This window comes from Chiloscyllium plagiosum, unplaced genomic scaffold, assembly GCF_037043375.1.
Source record: "Chiloscyllium plagiosum isolate Xiang-an unplaced genomic scaffold, Cpla_swu_hap1 HiC_scaffold_42, whole genome shotgun sequence".
Taxonomy (NCBI): Eukaryota; Metazoa; Chordata; class Chondrichthyes; order Orectolobiformes; family Hemiscylliidae; genus Chiloscyllium; species Chiloscyllium plagiosum.
Genome location: NW_028270180.1, coordinates 21,669,374 through 21,690,176, shown reverse-complemented (window position 1 = coordinate 21,690,176; position 20,803 = coordinate 21,669,374). Strand labels below are relative to the sequence as shown.

General features: G+C 45.1%; 1 protein-coding gene across 1 annotated transcript in view; it reads right to left on the bottom strand.

The window, feature by feature from the left end:
- The window catches only part of LOC122542435 (semaphorin-7A-like), a 37,092-nt gene that overhangs the window by 11,114 nt on the left and 5,175 nt on the right, over nucleotides 1-20,803 (bottom strand). Inside the window, exons 3-9 of the mRNA XM_087982206.1 lie at nucleotides 12,720-12,773; nucleotides 12,030-12,128; nucleotides 10,513-10,615; nucleotides 10,315-10,425; nucleotides 2,439-2,560; nucleotides 1,325-1,491; nucleotides 239-347 (exon numbers count right to left, since the gene is read on the bottom strand). Coding sequence (XP_087838332.1) covers nucleotides 239-347; nucleotides 1,325-1,491; nucleotides 2,439-2,560; nucleotides 10,315-10,425; nucleotides 10,513-10,615; nucleotides 12,030-12,128; nucleotides 12,720-12,773 — 765 coding nt within the window. The remainder of the gene's footprint in view (nucleotides 1-238; nucleotides 348-1,324; nucleotides 1,492-2,438; nucleotides 2,561-10,314; nucleotides 10,426-10,512; nucleotides 10,616-12,029; nucleotides 12,129-12,719; nucleotides 12,774-20,803) is intronic.

Sequence of the window (20,803 nt, the reverse complement as noted above, 5' to 3'; positions counted from 1 at the left end):
CAAATTGACACAGAACTCCACCACCCTCTGAGACTGCTTTATCTGAAAGATTACACACTGTGTTCACTGTCCCTGTGTAAAATCCAAGCCCGAATATCTCATTTAATAAAGCCATAGAAAATCCAACTTTTCTATCCTCACATAATAATTAAATCATTAATTGGACTGAAGTGTTTCAGTCGTTTTCTGGATCTGGTAAAACCAGTGCCCAAGTGAACAAGAATCAGCAGCTTCTTACCGTCCCAGGTCTTGGGTCAGGAATAGATTCAGTGAATCCTTTAAACGTGGAAGTACTGAACACATTATTAATGTCCTCCATGGAGTACGTGCAGATTGCTGACCCGTTCCTAAACACAGACAGATTATTGAGTGAAAGGTTCAGTGAGAAAGGGAATTAAAACAGTTTGTACTGACTTTTCATGCAAGACCAGAAAAGTGAAAACCCAGACCTTGGTTTTCCTGAAATAGAAACAGGAAGTGCTGGAGAAACTCAGCAGGTCTGGCGGCTGTTGTGCAGAGAGAAACAGAGTTAACGTTTCGAGTCCAATAGACTCTTCTTCCAAACACTGAAGACTTTTCCAAAGAAGTCGAAACGTTAACTCTGTTTCTCTCTCCACAAATGCTGCCTGACCTGCTGAGTTTCTCCAGCAATTTCTGTTGTTACTCAGATTTCTAACATCTGCAATATTTTGTTTTTAATGCTGATTTCCTGCTGACTTTTAGATAAAATGTTCCCCATCCAAATGGAAGATTTTCAAAACTGCTTCCGAAGTTTTGAACTTCTCATCACTGAAGCTGCATTGGATTTGAGAGCAGGATTGGAATCTGATGGAAATTAAAGATCGCTCCTTGGACAGTGGGAGCCTGACTGAGACTTCACTCTGACAGACTCTCCCAGTGCTGGCTCCATGCACTGGCCACCACAAACAACTGTAACCCCCACCCTCTCTCTCTGCCCACACTACAGCATCAATCCTGAGGTGGCTACACAGGGAGTGTTGAGATTTTATCACACCCTCTTTCTCCATTCCCGAATGTTTCTGACACAGCTATCTCAAAGAAACCCTGTCTCCTTAACCGTGTAATGAGGCCCACACTGTGTGACCTGGAATGAGCCCGTGAATGGACTAATCTCCCTGGTGTCAATTGGGTAAACCGCACCTCACTGACACACATTCCACCCTGAGTGGCCTCTTGCTCAACTGGATTCTCAAGACATCTTGTCCCACAAGGGGGTTGCATTATTGTATTCACTGATCATTGTCCTGGCTGTTTGAGCTGGTACAAAATCCATTGTGAATTTTTTCATATCTTGCCGACTCACCAGTTACTCTGAAAAATTCCGTAAACGCGGTCTCCACTCTGAGCAACAAAGACATCTTGAATCCTGTTGAAATGCACGTTTTCGGACGGAACGTTACACAGCAGGCGAGCTTTCAGAAAGGTTGCCCATTTATTTTGCAGTTGGAATCGAGAGCCACCTCTGTCATTCTGTGGAGGAGAGAGATCACAGCCTGAAGTATTTCCCTCACACACGCAGCAAACCCACGAGAGCTGGAGTGGATCCATAATCTCCCACAGAGAGACCAGAACGTATGGTCCCAGGGACTGAGCTCCTGAGGGAAATGGCATGATAGAGACTGTTTCAAATATCTCGGAACATTGACTAGACGTCCTGCTCGGAATGAAATTGTGACTCGGGTTGGAATGGAAGGAGGTCAGCTCAAAATTATCGTTTTGTCGCTCCAAGTTCTGGTTTTTAAAGCTGACAGAATTCTATAGCACAGAGGAATCTGGGTGCCCTGGTCCATGAATCACAAACTGTTAGTGTACAGACGCAGCAAGTGATTGGGGCAGCAAATAGATTGTTGGCATTTATTGTAAAGGGAATGGAGTAAAATAGGAGGGACAATTTCCTGCAGCCTTCCAGACCTTGGTAAGACCATATCTAGAGTACTGTGTACAATTTTGGTCTCTTTCATTGAATCATAGCTTCCCAACAGTGTGGCAACAGGCCCAACAAGTCTACACCGAAGAGTATCCCACCCGGACCCATTCCCCTACACTATTATTCTACATTTATCCCTGACTAATACACCTTACCTACACATCTCTGAACACTATGGACAATTGAACAAGTTTTTTTATTTTCTGTTTTGTCTGTGTTCTCCCTATAGTACTGGTAAAGGGTGCTGACAAATTTCAAAATTCAGACACACTGTTCCTGTTATTGCTGCTTACAATATCAATGTCAGATAGGGCTGAACTACATAACGATGTCTTAGCTCACATTATCATTTGATAAGTGTAATTGAAACAGACCTTACCTGACCAGCTCTGAAGCCAGTAGCTGCGTTCAATCTTAGGTCAAATCCAAACCTCCTGGCCTGTCACAGGCTGGTCATAAATGGAAAGGACATTCTGTTGGACTCACCCACCTTACACACACGGGCAACCCGTGATATCCAGGGGTCAACGTCCAGGTTTTCTGCCAAATTCCTTTCCCAGAAGAACATCAAAATGTGGTCACCCATTGGTGACATTCCCACAAAACTGGGATCTAAACAGGAGGGAGAAGGGAAGAAAGAGGAACATGGATCAATAATATCACAACATGAAGACTCGAGGGCACAGCCTGGTACAGCTCAGGGGAATGCGTCTTAAATTGGGAACACGAGACATGGGAAACTAAAGCTGATTAGACTCTACCTCGAGTTGTTCTGAATGAAAGGTTTGCATTTCTGTAGCAATATTTGTTTCCTTAGTCTATCCCAAAGCACTTTCTGGCAAATGTCAGAAGTCTAGTTACTGTTGTAGTATTGGAGACACAACAGACAATTTACTCAATGTCAGCTCCCACAAATACCAAAGGGATAAATGATCAAATTGTGCTTTGTAATGTTGATGAAGAGATAAATATTCACCAAGACATGGGGGGAAAAATAAGTATCATTGGGTCGTTTATATCAATTATGATCCCAAAGAAGACCACCAAATTTTGTTATAATCTGGTTACAGCCAGTAACTTCAATTTTGTTTTTAGTGGATGAAGTTTGAGGCCCACAACATATAAAACGACAGGTATCCCCCACTTTGCAAATGTTCGCTTTACGCAGTTTCACTTTTACAAAAGACCTACATTAGTACCTGCTTTCACGAAGCCAAGGAGGATTTTTGCTTTTACGTGAAACGGTGATACTTTTTCCATGTAAATCACGCACCTTCGCTTTACGCCATTTCTGGCATACGAAAGGTTTCCTGGGAATGCTCTACTTTTGGATAGTGGGGGCTACCTGTATACAATTTATATTCTAGCACCCAATTTTAACACAGGACAACAAAGGACTGATAGACAAACTGTGGTCAAACACCCCACAAGAGCACTCCAAGTAGCAAATGCAGTCAAGGATGGTTCCCATGGATATCTAAGCAATACCCTCCCTAAGATTGCGAGTAACCAAATCTCACTGAAACTTTGCCTCCTTTACAAGGGATTCTAAATCTTCATGTCTGAGGACCTATCCTTGGAATTCCCATAAGAACCAGTCACTGAGCCACAGACTGCTCATGTCCTGCCTGTTGAATCTCTACTCCTGAGGTTGTGTTCTACTGGATTCCCAAGGTTGCACTTCAGCACGCATTCCTGGGCACAACTCCAGCTCTTTCACACTGAGACAGATAATCCAAACTGGCACTGCCCCTGGCTTCTCTGGGCTCCCATATTTATTGCACCAAGCAAACATTACCTGCGGGCTTCCCTCACCCTGAACTCTCAGCTGCCTTGAAATATCAAAGGTTCCCATGGCTTATTCTGAGCTCAATCTCCCAGCCACCTTCTGTTGCTTCTCAGCTCCTCACAACTTCTACCAAGTCTGAGCTGCACGGAGACTCTGGCAATGGAGCCCTTGCTGAATGGGGCCTTTATTCTGATGTTGTGTGACCAGCAGTTGCAAGAAGTTTCAATAATTTCTGACCAACACCCAGTTCAACTTCTCTGACTCTCGCTCCCTGACTAAATCTGTCCCTGACATGTGATCTGCTCTTGAGTGAATCTTGTACTGATCAGGGTGACTTATCAAAACTCTCCAGGAAAATCTCACCCACATTAGTAATGTTATGATCACAGACCAGATCACCAATATTATGTTGTGATCCCAGAGATCACGAAATTATGTTATATTCTGTTTAGGGATCAGTTACCTTTATTTAATTAACAGCAAAAATCAGCATTCTTAACATGGAGTATTATTATTCTTAATGCATAGCCTGCCCCCGTTTCTGTCTCTTTCTCAAACTTACTCTGATGTTGGAACAGTTTTTCAGTGACTCTTGAACTCTTCTGGGTGATTTATTCGAAACCTTGTATAAACCCTGTTCCAGTCACAGGAAAGAACAGCATGTTGCCATTTCCCTCTACTGGAACTTAGTGTGTTCTGAAGGTAATGCTTCACACGGAAGTAACAGTCAGACCTTTGGGAAATGGGTTTCGTCACACGAGGCAGAAACAAATGGTTCAACCACCGGAACATCTTGTGGTGAAATGTAGCAATCCGACAAAACACAAACAGATATAAGCAAACCTGATTCGATCTAAGAGAGGCCGGCCAGAAGATGACACTTCTGACAGTACAGCAGTCTCTCAGTAATGATGTGCAGGTCAGGTTGATTGGGTAATTTAGCATGGCCATAAGTGTTAGGTGCATTAGTCAGAGGGAAATGGGTCTGGGTGGGTTACTCTTCGGAGGGTTGGTATGGACTGGTTGGGCCGAAGGGCCTGTTTCCACACTGTAGGGAATCTAATCGAATCTAAATCTAATGCACTGTACTGCAGTGTCAACCTAGATTGTAAGCTCAAATCTCTAGGAGATGGCAAGAGTGTTTGACTTGTACCCCCACAGTGAAAATTAGGGGAGCCCTGATTACATTCCATACAATTTCTGGGTTTGGCACTCCATCTTTTTCTACATCCTCATTGTCTCACACTTCCCATATGATTGTGAAAGCCTTCAACACTCTTTCCCTGATGAGTCCGTGCATATCCACCCTGCCTCAGTTGGTGCAATTACTGAGTGTTCACTGCAAGTTTCTACCATGTCCAAAATTAAAACTATTGGGCAAGGTCAGAAAACATGTAGATCCTCGTGTGTGAAACTCTATCTTCTCTCCATCTCCCTAGGTCAGGTTGTTATCAGCATCCTATCACTTGAGGTTTTAGCTGTAGACTTCTGCAAAATAGAATTGGTTCACAGCTGCCAACATAGGAAAACCAAAAACTATTTCTCAGTACAAATGACTCACTGCTTACTCATTTTACAAACCAAGTTCAGTTGTTCTCACTTAGTGTAGACTGTGGTCTCTATGTTATTCTAATTTCCTCAAATTAACTACGTTACATTTGTCACTGTATTGTGCACAAACCTGACACACATAATCATAGCTCAATAGGAGGTAGAAAGTGTTAAAATAGATAAGTCCCCTGGGATAGATCGGATTTATCCTAGGACTCACTGAGAAGCCAGGGAGGAGATTGCAGAGCCTTTGGCTTTGATCTTTATTGCGTCATTGTCTACAGGAATTGTGCCAGAAGACTGGAGGGTAGCAAATGTTGTCCCCTCGTTCAAGAAGGGGAGTAGAGACAACTCTAGAAATTATAGACCAGTGAGCCTTATTTTGGTTGTGGGTAAAGTGTTGGAAAAGTTAGAAGAGATAGGATTTATAATCATCTAGAGAGGAATAAGTTGACTAGGGATAGTCAACACGGTTTTGTGAAGGGTAGGTCATGCCTCACAAATCTTATTGAGTTCTTTGAGATGGTGAACAAACAGGTGGATGAGGGTAAAGTGGTTGATGTGGTGTATATGGATTTCAGTTAGGCGCTTGATAAGGTTCCCCATGGTAGGCTATTGCACAAAATACAGAGGCATGGGATTGAGGGTGATTTAACGGTTTGGATCAGACATTGGCTAGCTGAAAGAAGACAGAGGGTGGTGGTTGATGGGAAATGTTCATCCTGGAGTTCAGTTACGAGTGGTCTGTTTTGCTGTTTGTCATTTTTATAAATGACCCGAATGAGGGCATAGAAGGATGGATTAGTAAATTTGCGGATGACAATAATCCATCACAACAATTTGTGGAGTTGTGGATAGTGCTGAAGGATATTGCAGGTTACAGAGGAATATAGACAAACTGCAGAGCTGGGCTGAGAGGTGTCAAATGGAGTTTAATGCAGAAAAATGTGAGGTCATTCACTTTGGAAGGAACAACAGGAATAAAAAGTATTGGGCTCATGGTAAGATTCTTGGTCATGTGGGTGAGCAGAGAGATCTCTGTGTCCATGTGCATATTTCCCTGAAAGTTGCCACCCAGTTTTATCGAGTTGTTAAGAAGACATACTTTGAGTTAGGGATTGAATTTCGGAGCCACGAGGTCATGCTGCAGCTGTACAAAACTCTGCTTGGGAGTATAGTATTGTGTACAGTTCTGGTCACCGCATTATAGGAAGGGTGTGGAAGCTTTGGAAAGGGTTCAGAGCAGATTTACTAGGATGTTGCCTTGGTATGGAGGGAAGGAGTTATGAGGAAAGGTTGAGGGACTTGAGGCTGTTTTCATTAGAGAGAAGAAGGTTGAGAGGTGACTTAATTGAGACATACAAGATAATTTAGAGGGTTAGATAGGGTAGACAGGGAGAGCCTTTTCCCTCAGATGGTGATGGCTAGTACGAGGGGACATAGCTTTAAAGTGAGGAGTGACAGATATAGGACAAATGACAGAAGTTGTTTCTTTACTCAGAGTAGGAGGGGTGTGGAACGCACTGCCTGCAACATGTAGTGGACTCGCAACTTTAAAGGCATTTAATTGGTCTTTGGATAAACAGATGGATGAAAATGGACTAGTGGAGGACAGATCGGCTTCAGATTGGTTCCACACTTCGGTGCAATATCAAGGACTGAAGGGCCTGTACTGCGCTGTAATGTTCTATGTTCTATTAATATTTATCCACTGAAACACCCCATCAGTTATTAATAATTAGTCGACCAGAGAGCATGGATCCTTGACCTTGTGGTTCCAAATGTAGGACGTAAGAATTCCCTCAGTATCACAAGCTAAACCATCTCAGGCAGCTCCTAGAATAGCTGCTTAAATTTGACAAATCCAATTTGTAGCTATTAAAACTGACCATTAATACATATTCCTTTTCTGTTTCACTACCTCTTTTGACATTAGAATTCAATTTGCCTTCTGTTCGAGGCACCTTTCTTACCCCATATTCATAGAGATGTGCAGCATGGAAACAGACCCTTCGGTCAAACCCGGCCAGATATCCCAACCCAAACTAGTCCCACCTGCCAGTACCCGGCCCATATCCCGCCAAACCCTTCCTATTCATATACCCATCCAAATGCCTCTTAAAATGTCTGTTCCACTTTCCCCTCCCCCTTACTTTTCCTATATCATAAAACCCGTCAGCTTTCCAGATCCCTTCAATCCCAAAGAAGGGTCATACCAAACTATGTTTCTCATGCTACAAATGCTGCCAGACCTGCTGAGTTTCACCAACCCTTCCTGTTGCTGTTATAGCCAATAATTCAGTCACATGTAGGGCAGGGAAGTGTCTGATTAGTTGCTCTGGTCAGTGCCCTGGTTAAAGTTAATCATTTCAAGGGGGCTATTACCGATGGAGGGAGGTGCGGTCATGGGACGAGCAGAATCAGGAAAGCCCTCCTACCACTCTGGGTTTTACCAAGCACATATTTATGCGGTCAAAGGGGAATAATGACCTCAATGTTCCATCTGTCTCAAAGCAGACTGTTGCCTTCAGTTAACAACAAAAAAAAAAGGAAGTAAGCAAACATTGAGAGAATAAAACAGACATTTCCTTGTAGTTTAATATAAAGGCATTAGCTCACCATGACATGATCACCATGATAACATCACCAGCTTGGTCTCACCATATTTCAGTGCTTAAATAAAGTATCAGGGTGACACTGAGTCACTGGGTTCAATCCCCAGTGGGCGCTGAGGGACATGATCTGAAATAACATGGGTGATGGGGTGGGCAGGTGGTGGGGAAGTGCAGGGGTTCAGTTGGATCAGTACCACTGCACAGGAAATGCCAGACAATTCCCAGGCCTTTATTTCCTCAGACGCCTGGTGCTTGGTTAGTGAACCTCTGACATAGAAACATAGAAAATAGGTGAAGGTGTAGGCCATTCGGCCCATCGAGCCTATACTACCATTCAATATGATCACGGCCGATCATGTAATCTCGGTATCCCACTCCCTCTTTCTCCCTCTATCCCTTTAGCCACAAGGGCCATGCCCAGCCCCCTCTTGAATACGTCTAATAAACTGGCCCCAACAGCTTCCTGTGGGAGACAGTTCTACAGGTTCACAACTCCAAGTGAAGAAATTCTTCCTCATCTCAGTCCTGAATGGCTTACCCCTTATTCTCAGACTGTGACCCATAGTTCTGGACTTCCCTAACATCAGAAATATCCTTTCCGCATCTAGCCTATCCAGGAGAGGAAAATCACCAAAACAGTGTATCCAAAAAGAATGAGTACCCAATGAACACAGTCCACCAATTTCTCAGCATCAAACAAGCAGACAAAATATGTCCAGGAACCCTAGCCACTCTCCCCTACAGCAAAGATATCTTGGAAATGACTGTTAGATTACTCAGACCCCTTTGGCATCATGGTAGCCCACAAACCGACCATCATACTAAAACAGCAGCTAATGAACTTGAAAGACCCTATACAGACAACAAGCAAAACTAATGTCATTTACAAAATACAATGTAAGGACTGTATCAAACGTTACATTGGACAAACAGGCAGAAAACTAGCCACCAGGATACATGAACATCAACTCGCCACAAGAAGACATGACCCTCTCTCACTCGTATCCTCACATACAGATAAGGAAGAGTACCACTTTGACTGGGACAACACATCCATCCTAGGACAAGCCAAACAGTGACATGCACAGGAATTCTTAGGAGCATGGCATTCCAACCGGAACTCTATCAGCAAACACATCAAGTTGGATCCCATTTACCACCCCCCTGAGAAAAAGAACAGGAAATGACATCACCACAGGAAATGGCATCACCAACCCAAGGAAACCTAAACACATAAATAGAAAGCAGGTCGTGCCACCAGTGCTTCATCCGGAGGCTCACTGATGATGTTACCCAGTGTGGTGATGAAATGTCTGAAAACAAACCTTCCAGCTCAGCGAACAAACCTACATCCATTACATGTCTCTTCTTTGGCTTTAACACCATCCCTGATTTCCCTCGTTTGACATAGTTGAGCCTTTTCCCTGTTTTACTCTTATGCCAGACAGGGGTGGACAATTGTTGAAATTCATCTATGCGTTCTTCAAATTTCTGCCATTGCCTATCCACCCCTTAAGTATTCTTGGCCAGCTGATCCTTGCCAATGCATGCCTCTTACCATCAAAGCTATCTTTCTTTAAGTTTAGAATCTTGGTCTCAGATTTAATGCTGTCATTCTCCACCTTCATGACGAATTCTACCATATTATGGTCATTCTTCCCCGTAGGATCTCTGACCACAAGGTTGCTAATTAGTCCTCTCTCATCACACAATACCCGGTCTGGGTTGGCCTGTTCTCTAGTTGGTTCTTTGACATCTAGTTGAGGGAACCATCCCTCATACATTTCAGGAAATCCTCCTCCATCGCATTGCTGCCAGTTTAGTTAGTCCAATCAATATGCAGATTGAAGTCACCCATAATAAGTGCTGTATCTTTACTGCACAAATCTCTAAGTTCCTGTTTGATGCCATCCCTAACCTCTCAACTACTGTTTGGTGATGTGTAGACAACTCTTATTAACATTTTAGCCCTTTGGTGTTCAACAGCTTCACCCATATAGATTTCACACTGTCCAGGCTAATGACCTTCCTTCCTACTGTGTTAATCTCCTCCTTAACCGGCATTGCTACCCCATCTCCATTTCCTTTCCATCATTCTTTCCTGAACATAGAATACCTCTGGATGTTGAAATTCCATCCTTAGTCATCCTGGAGCCAGGTCTCTGTGATCCCAAGTTCGTTATATCCATTAATAACTGCCTGCGCAGTTAATTCATCCACCTTATTACAAATGCCCCTCATATTGATAATGCTCCTGAATCTAATTTTACTGTTTCCATGAAAGACTGGGTCAGAAGGTGGGGAAACAGTCACAACCTTGTAGCAGTGACCCTGGGCAAGAGATAAAGGGCGATATATGCAGGTTGAGGCATTTACCAAGGTTGATGAAGATTGATTGTGTTTACACTTACCTCTCATCCACTTGTCAACAGACAGTAACCATGATGGACTCTGTTTCATAAACCGTCGAAGGTTCACATTTCCATTCTCAAATAAAGGGGCAGCTGAGTAGAGTTTTTCTCCTGTCATTGGAAGTCAAACACACACACACTCAGTGAGTAGGTCCCTGATCTCTGAACGACATGAGGGTCAATTGCAAGGGGACCCACCTTCAACCAATGAGGTGAAGCCATGTTTCGGACTGAAAGGACATACTCCTCGTCCAATCGGATGTCCTCCTCCATTAATGATTTCACTCAATGTGTCCTTAATCTGTAAAATCGTTGCAGTTCATCAGCATTACTATTTTCTAAAATTAACAGGTTGATCACACATCATATCATGGCAAACAGTCATGCAGGAAGTAACTTTTACAGTAGAACCTCAATTATCTGAATGAGGTAGGCAAGGAGCACTTTGTCCAGATAAGTGATCATTCAGATAATCGATCTGATCGTAAACAACTGGTAATTTATGAGTGCCAGCTACCGAACATTTCCTGGTTAACTGGCAATACACACCATAATGCCATTTAACCGATAACTGAGTGCTGAGTTGCCTAATGCCGTTTTTACGGGACCTTGAGATCATGTTTGGATAATCCAAAATTCAGATAATTGATGTTCAGATAATCAAGGTTGTACTGTGCATCAATAGAAAGAGTTGACAAGATGGTTAAAAAAACGCAATAAATATTTACCTTGTTTCCTCGAGCAATTCCTTAGAATCTGGTTTCTTGCCTCAAAAAATATTTAATTGAAGTAAGTGTGCTCAGAAACAGTGCAGCTGCCAAAGCAGTTGAGTGATGGGCTTATCATGATTTAATTGCAGCCTTTGAGATAATGTTTTAAATGCACAGCTATATAAAAGGGAGTGTGGGAAATTAGTTTCCTTTAAAAGGAGGAATATCATTTCCTCAGATTGATGTCAGAGTCCAGTGACATATTTCAATGGAGTTGATGTTATTAAAGTGCTGGTTTGTAAATGAATAAGATGGTAGCAAGGAAATTATTTGGAATATTTTCTTCATTACCGGTTGCTGGATCTCCCTGAAAGTGCACAAATCCGAATTCCTGGAACTCCCTCCTTAGCAGCACTGTGGCTGTCCGTACACCACTGCAGTGGTTCAATCAGGCAGCAGCTCATCACCAGCATCTCCAGGGCAACTAGGGACAGACAAATAAATGCTGGCCCAGCCTTCGATGCCCACATCCCATGGATGAAAAGCCCCCAGAGTACCTGCCCTGTCCCAGTTCTCTGTCCACACTGCCCTGGACCCTGATATTGGGAGATACACCAGCAAAGGATGGAGCTGGGGTCATTTCCCAGCTCTGGCTGGTTCAGAACCACTTGGCATCTGGCAGTAATGACACCATAGACGGGGAAAATGGCAAAGTGAGTAGTCACTGGCTCAAAAGCTGAAGAAGCTCATTCCCCCATCAAGCACTCGGGGGGTGTGGGAGGAGGCTGGGCGAGTGGGTTAACTTTGATTTGTGTGGAATCTCAGAATAGCCATCCAACAGGGGGGCTGTATGACAGGCAAGAGGTCTAATCTCACCCATAAATGCTATCACCCAGGCCAGTAGATTTCTGCTCCCCTCCATCTTGTCTCTCTTTGGCCAAAGCATTAAGGTGGAAGGCTGAGTTTGGACAAATAGACATTCAACGTCAGCCAAACTATACTTACGAGTGACCAGCATTTTGGATTCCAGGCATTGGTCCCACACAGAAGAAGATGGGTTCTGTTGAATCTTTGCAGGACCATGATAACATTCTGACAGTACCCCTGAAGTTAAATGCAGACCATGAATATCGTCAAGGAAACAGCAAACTGAAGAAACCCATTAAAGTGAATTTGTTTGGAATGTGTTCTGGCAGGCTACTATATAATGACGTGAAAAGTCTCAAACCAACTCACCACAACAAGCCCAACAAACTAGCTGAAAATTTCCAACCTAGCTATGGCCTAGGAATAGGCCGAGGCCTTTATTAAGGGTGGGGGCAGGGCCTCCTTCCAACAAGGTGAATGACCAAACCCCCAACTAACTCCTGGAAAAGATTCCAGACTGACCTGATGGGAAGGGCCTCCAGGCCTGGCCCATGTGGGGTTGAAGTGGACATTTTTGAAAAGGAGTTGAAAGACAGAAGTCACAAAACCACCATCCCCACCCCTTGGATTACTGTTTACCAAGATAAATTCCCAGTGACACAGCTTCTCACTAGCAGAAGCTCCATTGGCTGGCCAGATATCCAATGAGGGTTCACTTGGAAGCTGATTGGCCATCAACAAGTAGGATATGGACAGCTGGGCTATTGTTTAATTATTGCGTTTCAACAAAGTGAAACAGGCATGAATGTTTTTCAGAGCGTAACTCACCACATTCTTCTTTTGGCATTCTGTCATGTATTTATTATCCACAGGCACTGCAATCTGGAAAGTGAAGAGAAACGCTTAAAAGAGATTGATGCTGTGTAATGTTCTTTCATATTGAAAAGTAACAGAGCTGATTGAATGTGGGTCGAGAGTGTGTTGCTGGGAGAGCTGATTGAATGCCATTGTTTCACTATGGACAGTTCAGCCCCAACAAATATCATCAACTCAGTGTTTCAATGAGAAAGTAGCACCTTACAGTGGGTCGTATTGATGGATTATTGTAGTACATTTATGTAGTGCCATTCAGGCTGTTCTAAAGTCACCTTATGGCCAATAATATTCATGAAGTGTCACTGAATTAATTTTAGAAACACAACTGCCAATTTACACACAGCAAGCTCCCATGAGTAGATTGCCTGTTTTATTGGTTAAAGGGATAAATATTAACCAGCACATTAAATGATGTCATGCCATTTTTCACATTCACCTGAGGGGGCGAATGGGGTACCAGGACATGGCAGAGACACTGTGCCCTGCTGAACACCACACCCGCCTCCCCACAATATACCACATCACTAGCTTTACCCAACAGCACAGCCCCAGAGGGTCAGAGTGAGGCAGATGCTCAGGGTTAAATCTCAAGATGCATCAGTGTCCTCACCCACTGGCCAGATAACAAAGTGAAAACATTACCTCATTTATCCTGTTTTCAAATAATAACATGAGATTGGCACATGTTGTGATGCAATTTCTCCAATTAAGCAATCTTTTTGAATTCAGATCATCACCATTTATCAATGTGTATTTTTTATTCATTCGTGGGACATGAGTGTGGCTAGCTGGTTCCCTAGTTGTCCCTTAAAGTAGTGATGAGCTGCCTTCTTGAATTATTGCAGTCCATATGCTGTAGGTTGACCCATAATACCCTTAGGGAGGCAATTCCAGGATTTTGACTCAGCGACAGTGAAGGAACGATGATATTTTCCCAAGACAGAATGGGAAAATTGACAAATAAAACTACTTACAGGATCCTTGCTTTCCAATAATATCATTTTTCCTTTGAAGGTCAAACATACAGTTTCGAAGCATTGCAAACTCTTAATGTTTCTCATTTTGATCATAGCCTTAAATGACCTTCTTTTATCTGATTTCCTGATTAAACGCTACTAGGAACTACTGTCTGAAATATTATTTCGAACAAGCCCAAATTGACTTTAACAGGAACACGGAAACTGCAGTCAGCCATCCAGCTCACCAAATCTGTTTCAACATTCAATGAGATGATGGCTGATCTGCCTAACTCCATATCTTCACCCATATCCCTCATCGCCTTTGCTTAACAAAAATGATCGATCTCAGTTTTAAAACTAACAACTGATCTCGCGCCAACTGCCATTTGTGGAAGAGATTTCCAAACATCTCCCACCCTAGGAGTGTGGAAGTGCTTCCTAACAATCCTCCTGAACAGTCTGGCCCTAATTCTCAGACTACGCCCCAGCATCCCCAACTAGTGGAAATAATTCATCTTTATCTACCATAATCTTTTCCTGTTAATATCTTGAAGACTTTGATCAGATCACCCCTTGACCTGCTAAATTCTAGAGAAATTTGAACTAATTTGTAAATCTCTCCTTGATCCAACTCACCAACAGTTATCTAGAATACGTTGGAATTGTATCACTTGGGCAAACACCTTGTTTTTCCCCATCCCTCTCCTTACTCCTACCCCATCTCTCTCTCCCCACCAAGCCCCTCTTCCTTCCCTCCTTGAAATCACCTCCTTCCTCCCCTCCTCTTTCTTCCTTCTCTCCTAATCCTCCTCCCTTCCCTCATCCTCTCCCCTTCCTACCCCCTTCTTCCCTTACCCACCCCCTTCTTATTTTCTACTTCTCGCTCCACATCCATTCATGATCCCTTCCACATGTCCCTTCTCTTCTACCCCTTTATCCTTCCCCACTCCCCTCCACTCACCCTCTCTCACTAAAACCCAATTCAAATCTGTATGCTTCCCTATGCAATAATGCACTGGCGAGGAAATGCATCTGGGAAGGTTGGTTATTCTATACTTGCTGTTAGGTAACACAACTGCTACATGACCGCATTGGAAAATGTTTTCAACCTAGATTTAATCAAGCATTAAGTTTCAAGGAATTTTTAAATTAAAAGTCTGCTATCACATTCAGTCTGGAGAGTGTGGTGCTGGAAAAGCACAGCAGGTCAGGCAGCATCCGAGGAGAATGAGAATCGACGTTTCGGGCATAAGCTCTTCATCAGGAATCTTATGCCTGAAACGTCGACTCTCCTGCTCCTCGGATGCTGCCCTGACCTGCTGTGCTTTTCCAGCACCACACTCGCGACTCTGATCTCCAGCATCTGCAGCCCTCACTTTCTCCTGCTATTACATTCGGTAAATTCGATTGTTTGAACTTTTTTTGATTCCTGACAGATGCTGAGTTTGGGGAATGATCTACCAGACAGAGATGGAGAGGGCTCAATACTTCCTTAAGAAGCTCATCTGTCTTTCAAACCTCCAGGTTAATCCCTTCACTTCCCTTTTCCACTGTGACCTTTCCCTCTGCTTTTTATCTAACTTCCAAAAATTGGAGCGACGTTGTTTCTTTCCTGTGAGGTACAACATCGAAAATGGCAAACGTGCGTGGGCTCCCTGAAAGTTACATCACGAGGTTAATTGCAATCACCCATGATATTTGCAAATCTGCAAATTTCACAAACAAAACCATTTCCTGACCAAAGGAATTGAGAAATGCAAAACATCGCAGATAGCAGAACTCAGAAATTGAAAAAAAAAAGGCTGGGTTTTGAAATTTAAGGAAATGTCAATTTTAAATGTTGATGTTTAACCATTTCCACAGGTACTGCCCGAGTTTCTCCAGTAATTTTTCAATATAACTCAGTGTTCAGTTTCCCCACGAGCTGAGTGATTTTAGTGTTGGTTCTTCATCCAGGTTCCACGTGATGGACTGGTTAGTAAAGTTAGATCACATGGAATCCAGGGAGAGCTAGCCAATTGGATACAAAATTGGCTTGATGGTATGATTAGATTAGATTAGATTAGATCAGATTACATTACAGTGTGGAAACAGGCCCTTCGGCCCAACAAGTCCACACCGACCCGCCGAAGCACAACCCACCCATTCCCCTACATTTACCCCTTCACCTAACACCGCAGGCAATTTAGCATGGCCAATTCACCTGACCCGCACGTCTTTGGACTGTGGGAGGAAACCCACACAGACACGGGGAGAACGTGCAAACTCCACACAGTCAGTCGCCTGAGGATGTGACAGGGGATGGTGGTGATAGAGGGTTGTTGTTCAGACTGGAGGCCTGTGGCCAGGGGTGTGCTGCAAGGATCGGTGCTGGGTTCACGGTCATTTGCCATTTATAGAAATGATTTGGATGACAATGTAGGAGGTTTAGTTGGCAAGTTTGCAAATTGGTGGCACATTAGACAGTGAAGAAGGTTATCTAAGAGTACAATGGGATCTTAATTAACGAGACCGATGGACTGAAGAATGGCATACGGAGTTTAATTCAGATAAATGCAAGGTGTGTATTTTGGGAAGATGAGTCATGTCAGGACTTACCCAATTAATTGTAAGGCCCTGAGGAGTGTTGCTGACTAAAGAAATTCACCATCCCTCCAGACCTCCCCCTCTCTGAGGATGAAAGATCAGTCCTCAGCAGAGGCCTCACCTTCATTCCCCTACGCTCTCGGGTTAACGAGTTCAACACGCGGCGTGACATCGAACAATTCTTCCGCCGCCTTCACCTCCGTGCCTACTTCTTCAACCAAGACTCCCGCCCACCCTCTGACGCCCCTTCTCCCGCCTCCAACACACCCCATCCACCTGGACACCCCGCGCTGGCCTCTTACCTGCCCTCGATCTCTTCATAGCCAACTGCCGCCGCGACATTAACCGCCTCAACCTCTCCACCCCTCTCACCCACTCCAACCTCTCACCCTCGGAACGTGCAGCCCTCCACTCCCTCCGTTTCAACCCCAACCTCACTATCAAACCGGCAGAAAAGGGAGACGTGGTAATAGTTTGGCGCACCGACCTTTACACCGCTGAGGCTAAACACCAGCTCGCAGATACCTCCTCCAACTGCCCCCTTGACCATGACCCCACCTCCCACCACCAAACCATCATCTCACAGACCATCCATAACCTCAGGGGACCTCCCATCCACCGCCTCCAACCTCATAGTCCCACAACCCCGCACCGCCCGTTTCTACCTCCTGCCCAAAATCCACAAACCTGACTCCCCCGGCCGACCCATTGTCTCAGCCTGCTCCTACCCCACCGAATTCATCTCTGCATACCTCGACACGGTCCTGTTCCCCTTAGTCCAAGAACTCCCCACCTACGTTCGGGACACCACCCACGCCCTCCACCTCCTCCAGGATTTTCGCTTCCCTGGTCCCCAACGCCTTATCTTCACCATGGACATCCAGTCTCTGTACACCTCCATCCCCCATCACAAAGGACTCAAAGCCCTCTGCTTCTTCCTTTCCCGCCGTACCGACCAGTACCCTTCCACTGACACCCTCCTTCGACTGACTGAACTGGTCCTCACCCTGAACAATTTCTCTTTCCAATCCTCCCACTTCCTCCAAACCAAAGGAGTAGCCATGGGCACCCGCATGGGCCCCAGCTATGCCTGCCTCTTCGTAGGATATGTGGAATAGTCCATCTTCCGCAGCTACACTGGCACCACCCCCCACCTTTTCTTCTGCTACATCGATGACTGTATCGGCGCTGCCTCGTGCTCCCACGAGGAGGTTTAACAGTTCATCCACTTCACCAACACCTTCCACCCCGAACTCAAATTTACCTGGACCATCTCAGACTCCTCCCTCTCCTTCCTAGACCTTTCCATTTCTATCTCGGATGACTGAATCAACACGGACATTAACTATAAACCGACCGACTCCCACAGCTACCTAGACTACACCTCCTCCCACTCTGCCCCCTGTGAAAACACAATCCCATATTCCCAATTCCTTCGTCTCTGCCGCATCTGCTCCCAGGAGGACCAGTTCCAATACCGAACAACCCAGATGGCCTCCTTCTTCAAAGACCGCAATCTCCCCCCCCAGACGTGATCGACGATGCTCTCCACTGCATCTCCTCCACTTCCTGCTCCTCTGCCCTAGAGCCCTGCCCCACCAAACACCACCATGACAGAACCCCACTGGTCCTCACCTACCACCCCACCAACCTCCATATACACCATATCATCCGTCGTCATTTCCGCCACCTCCAAACAGACCCCACCACCAGGGATATATTTCCCTCCCCTCCCCTATCAGCGTTCCAAAAAGACCACTCCCTCCGTGACTCCCTCGTCAGGTCCACACCCCCACCAACCCAGCCTCCATTCCTGGCACATTCCCCTGCAACCGCAAGAAATACAAAACTTGCGCCCACACCTCCCCCCCCACTTCCCTCCAATGCCCCAAGGGATCCTTCCATATCCACCACAAATTCACCTGCACCTCCACACACATCACTTACTGCATCCGCTGCACCCGATGTGGCCTCCTCTATATTGGGGAGACAGGCCGGCTACTTGCGGAACGTTTCAGAGAACACCTCTGGGACACCCGGACCAACCAACCCAACCACTCCGTGGCTCAACACTTCAACTCCCCCTCCCACTCCACCAAGGACATGCAGGTCCTTGGATTCCTCCATCCCCAGACCATAGCAACACAACGGCTGGAGGAAGAGCGCCTCATCTTCCGCCTAGGAACCCTCCAACCACAAGGGATGAATTCAGATTTCTCCAGTTTCCTCATTTCCCCTCCCCCCCACCTTGTCTCAGTCCCAACCCTCGAACTCAGCGTCATCTTCTTCCTGATCTCTCCGCCCCCACCCCCACTCCGGCCTATCACCCTCACCTTGACCTCCTTCCACCTATCACATTTCCAACACCCCTCCCCCAAGTCCCTCCTCCCTACCTTTTATCTTAGCCTGCTTGGCACACTCTCCTCATTCCTGAAGAAGGGCTCATGCCCGAAATGTCGATTCTCCTGTTCCTTGGATGCTGCCTGACCTGCTGCGCTTTTCCAGCTACACATTTTCAGCTAAAGAAATTGAGGGTTTGGTTAAGAAAAAGAAGGAAGCATTGTAAGGTATCGACAGGATAGATCGAGTGAATCCTTAGAAGAGTATAAAGGAAGTAGGAGTATACTTAAGAGGGTAATCAGGAGGGCAAAAAGGGCACATGAGATAGCTTTGGCAAATAGAATTAAGGATAATCCAAAGGGTTTTTACAAATACATTAAGGACAAAAGGGTAACTAGGGAGAGAATAGAGCCCCTCAAAGATCAGCAAGGCGGCCTTTGTGTGGAGCCACAGAAAAAGGAGGAGATACTAAATGAATATTTTGCATCAGTATTTACTGTGGAAAAGGATATGGAAGATATAGACTGTAGGGAAATAGATGGTGACATCTTGCAAAATGTCCATATTACAGAGGAGGAAGTGCTGGATGTCTTGAAACGGGTAAAGGTGGATAAAACCCCAAAACCTGATCAGGTGTACCCGAGAACTCTGTGGGAAGCTGCAGAAGTGATTGCTGGGCCTCTTACTGAGATATTTGTATCATCGATTGCCACAGGTAAGGTGCCGGAGGACTGGAGGTTGGCAAACATGGTGCCACTGTTTAAGAAGGGTGGTAAGGACAAGCCAGGGGACTATAGACCAGCGAGCCTGACCTCGGTGGTGGGCAAGTTGTTGGAGGGAATCCTGAGGGACAGGATGTACATGTATTTGGAAAGGCAAGGACTGATTAGGGATAGTCAACATGGCTTTGTGCGTGGGAAATCATGTCTCACAAACTTGATTGAGTTTTTTGAAGAAGTAACAAAGAGGATTGATGAGGGCAGAGTGGTAGATGTGATCTATATGGACTTCAGTAAGGCATTCGACAAGGTTCCCTATGGGAGACTGATTAGCAAGGTTAGATCTCACGGAACACAGGGAGAACTAGCCATTTGGATACAGAACTGGCTCAAAGGTAGAAGACAGAGTGTGATGGTGGAGGGTGGTTTTTCAGACTGGAGGCCTGTGACCAGTGGAGTGCCACAAGGATCGGTGCTGGGTCCACTACTTTTTGTCATTTACATAAATGATTTGGATGTGAGCATGAGAGGTACAGTTAGCAAGTTTGCAGATGACACCAAAATTGGAGGTGTAGTGGACAGCGAAGAGGGTTACCTCAGAGTATAACAGGATCTTGATCAGATGGGCCAATGGGCTGAGAAGTGGCAGATGGAGTTTAATTCAGATAAATGCAAGCTGCTGCATTTTGGGAAAGCAAATCTTAGCAGGACTTATACACTTAATGGTAAGATCCTAGGGAATGTTGCTAAACAAAGAGACCTTGGAGTGCAGGTTCATAGCTCCTTGAAAGTGGAGTTGCAGGTAGATAGGATAGTGAAGACGGCGTTTGGTATGCTTTCCTTTATTGGTCAGAGTATGGAGTAAAGGAGTTCGGAGGTCATGTTGCGGCTGTACAGGACATTGGTTAGGCCACTGTTGGAATATTCCGTGCAGTTCTGGTCTCCTTCCTATCGGAAAGATGTTGTGAAACTTGAAAGGGTTCAGAAAAGATTTACAAGGATGTTGCCAGGGTTGGAGGATTTTAGCTGTAGGGAGAGGCTGAACAGGCTGGGGCTGTTTTCCCTGGAGTGTCAGAGGCTGAGGGGTGACCTTATAGAGATTTACAAAATTATGAGGGGCATGGATAGGGTAAGTAGGTAAGGGAGTCCAGAACTAGAGGGCATAGGTTTAGGGTGAGAGGGGAAAAATATAGAAAAGACCTAAGGGGCAACTTTTTCACGCAGAGGGTGGTACGTGTATGGAATGAGCTGCCCGAGGAAGTGGTGGAGGCTGGTACAATTGCAACATTTAAGAGGCATTTGGAACGATATATGAATCGGAGGGATATGGGTCGGGTGCTGGCAGGTGGGACTAGATTGGGTTGGGATATCTGGTCGGCATGGATGGGTTAGACTGAAGGGTCTGTTTCCGCTTTGTGCATCTCAATGACAA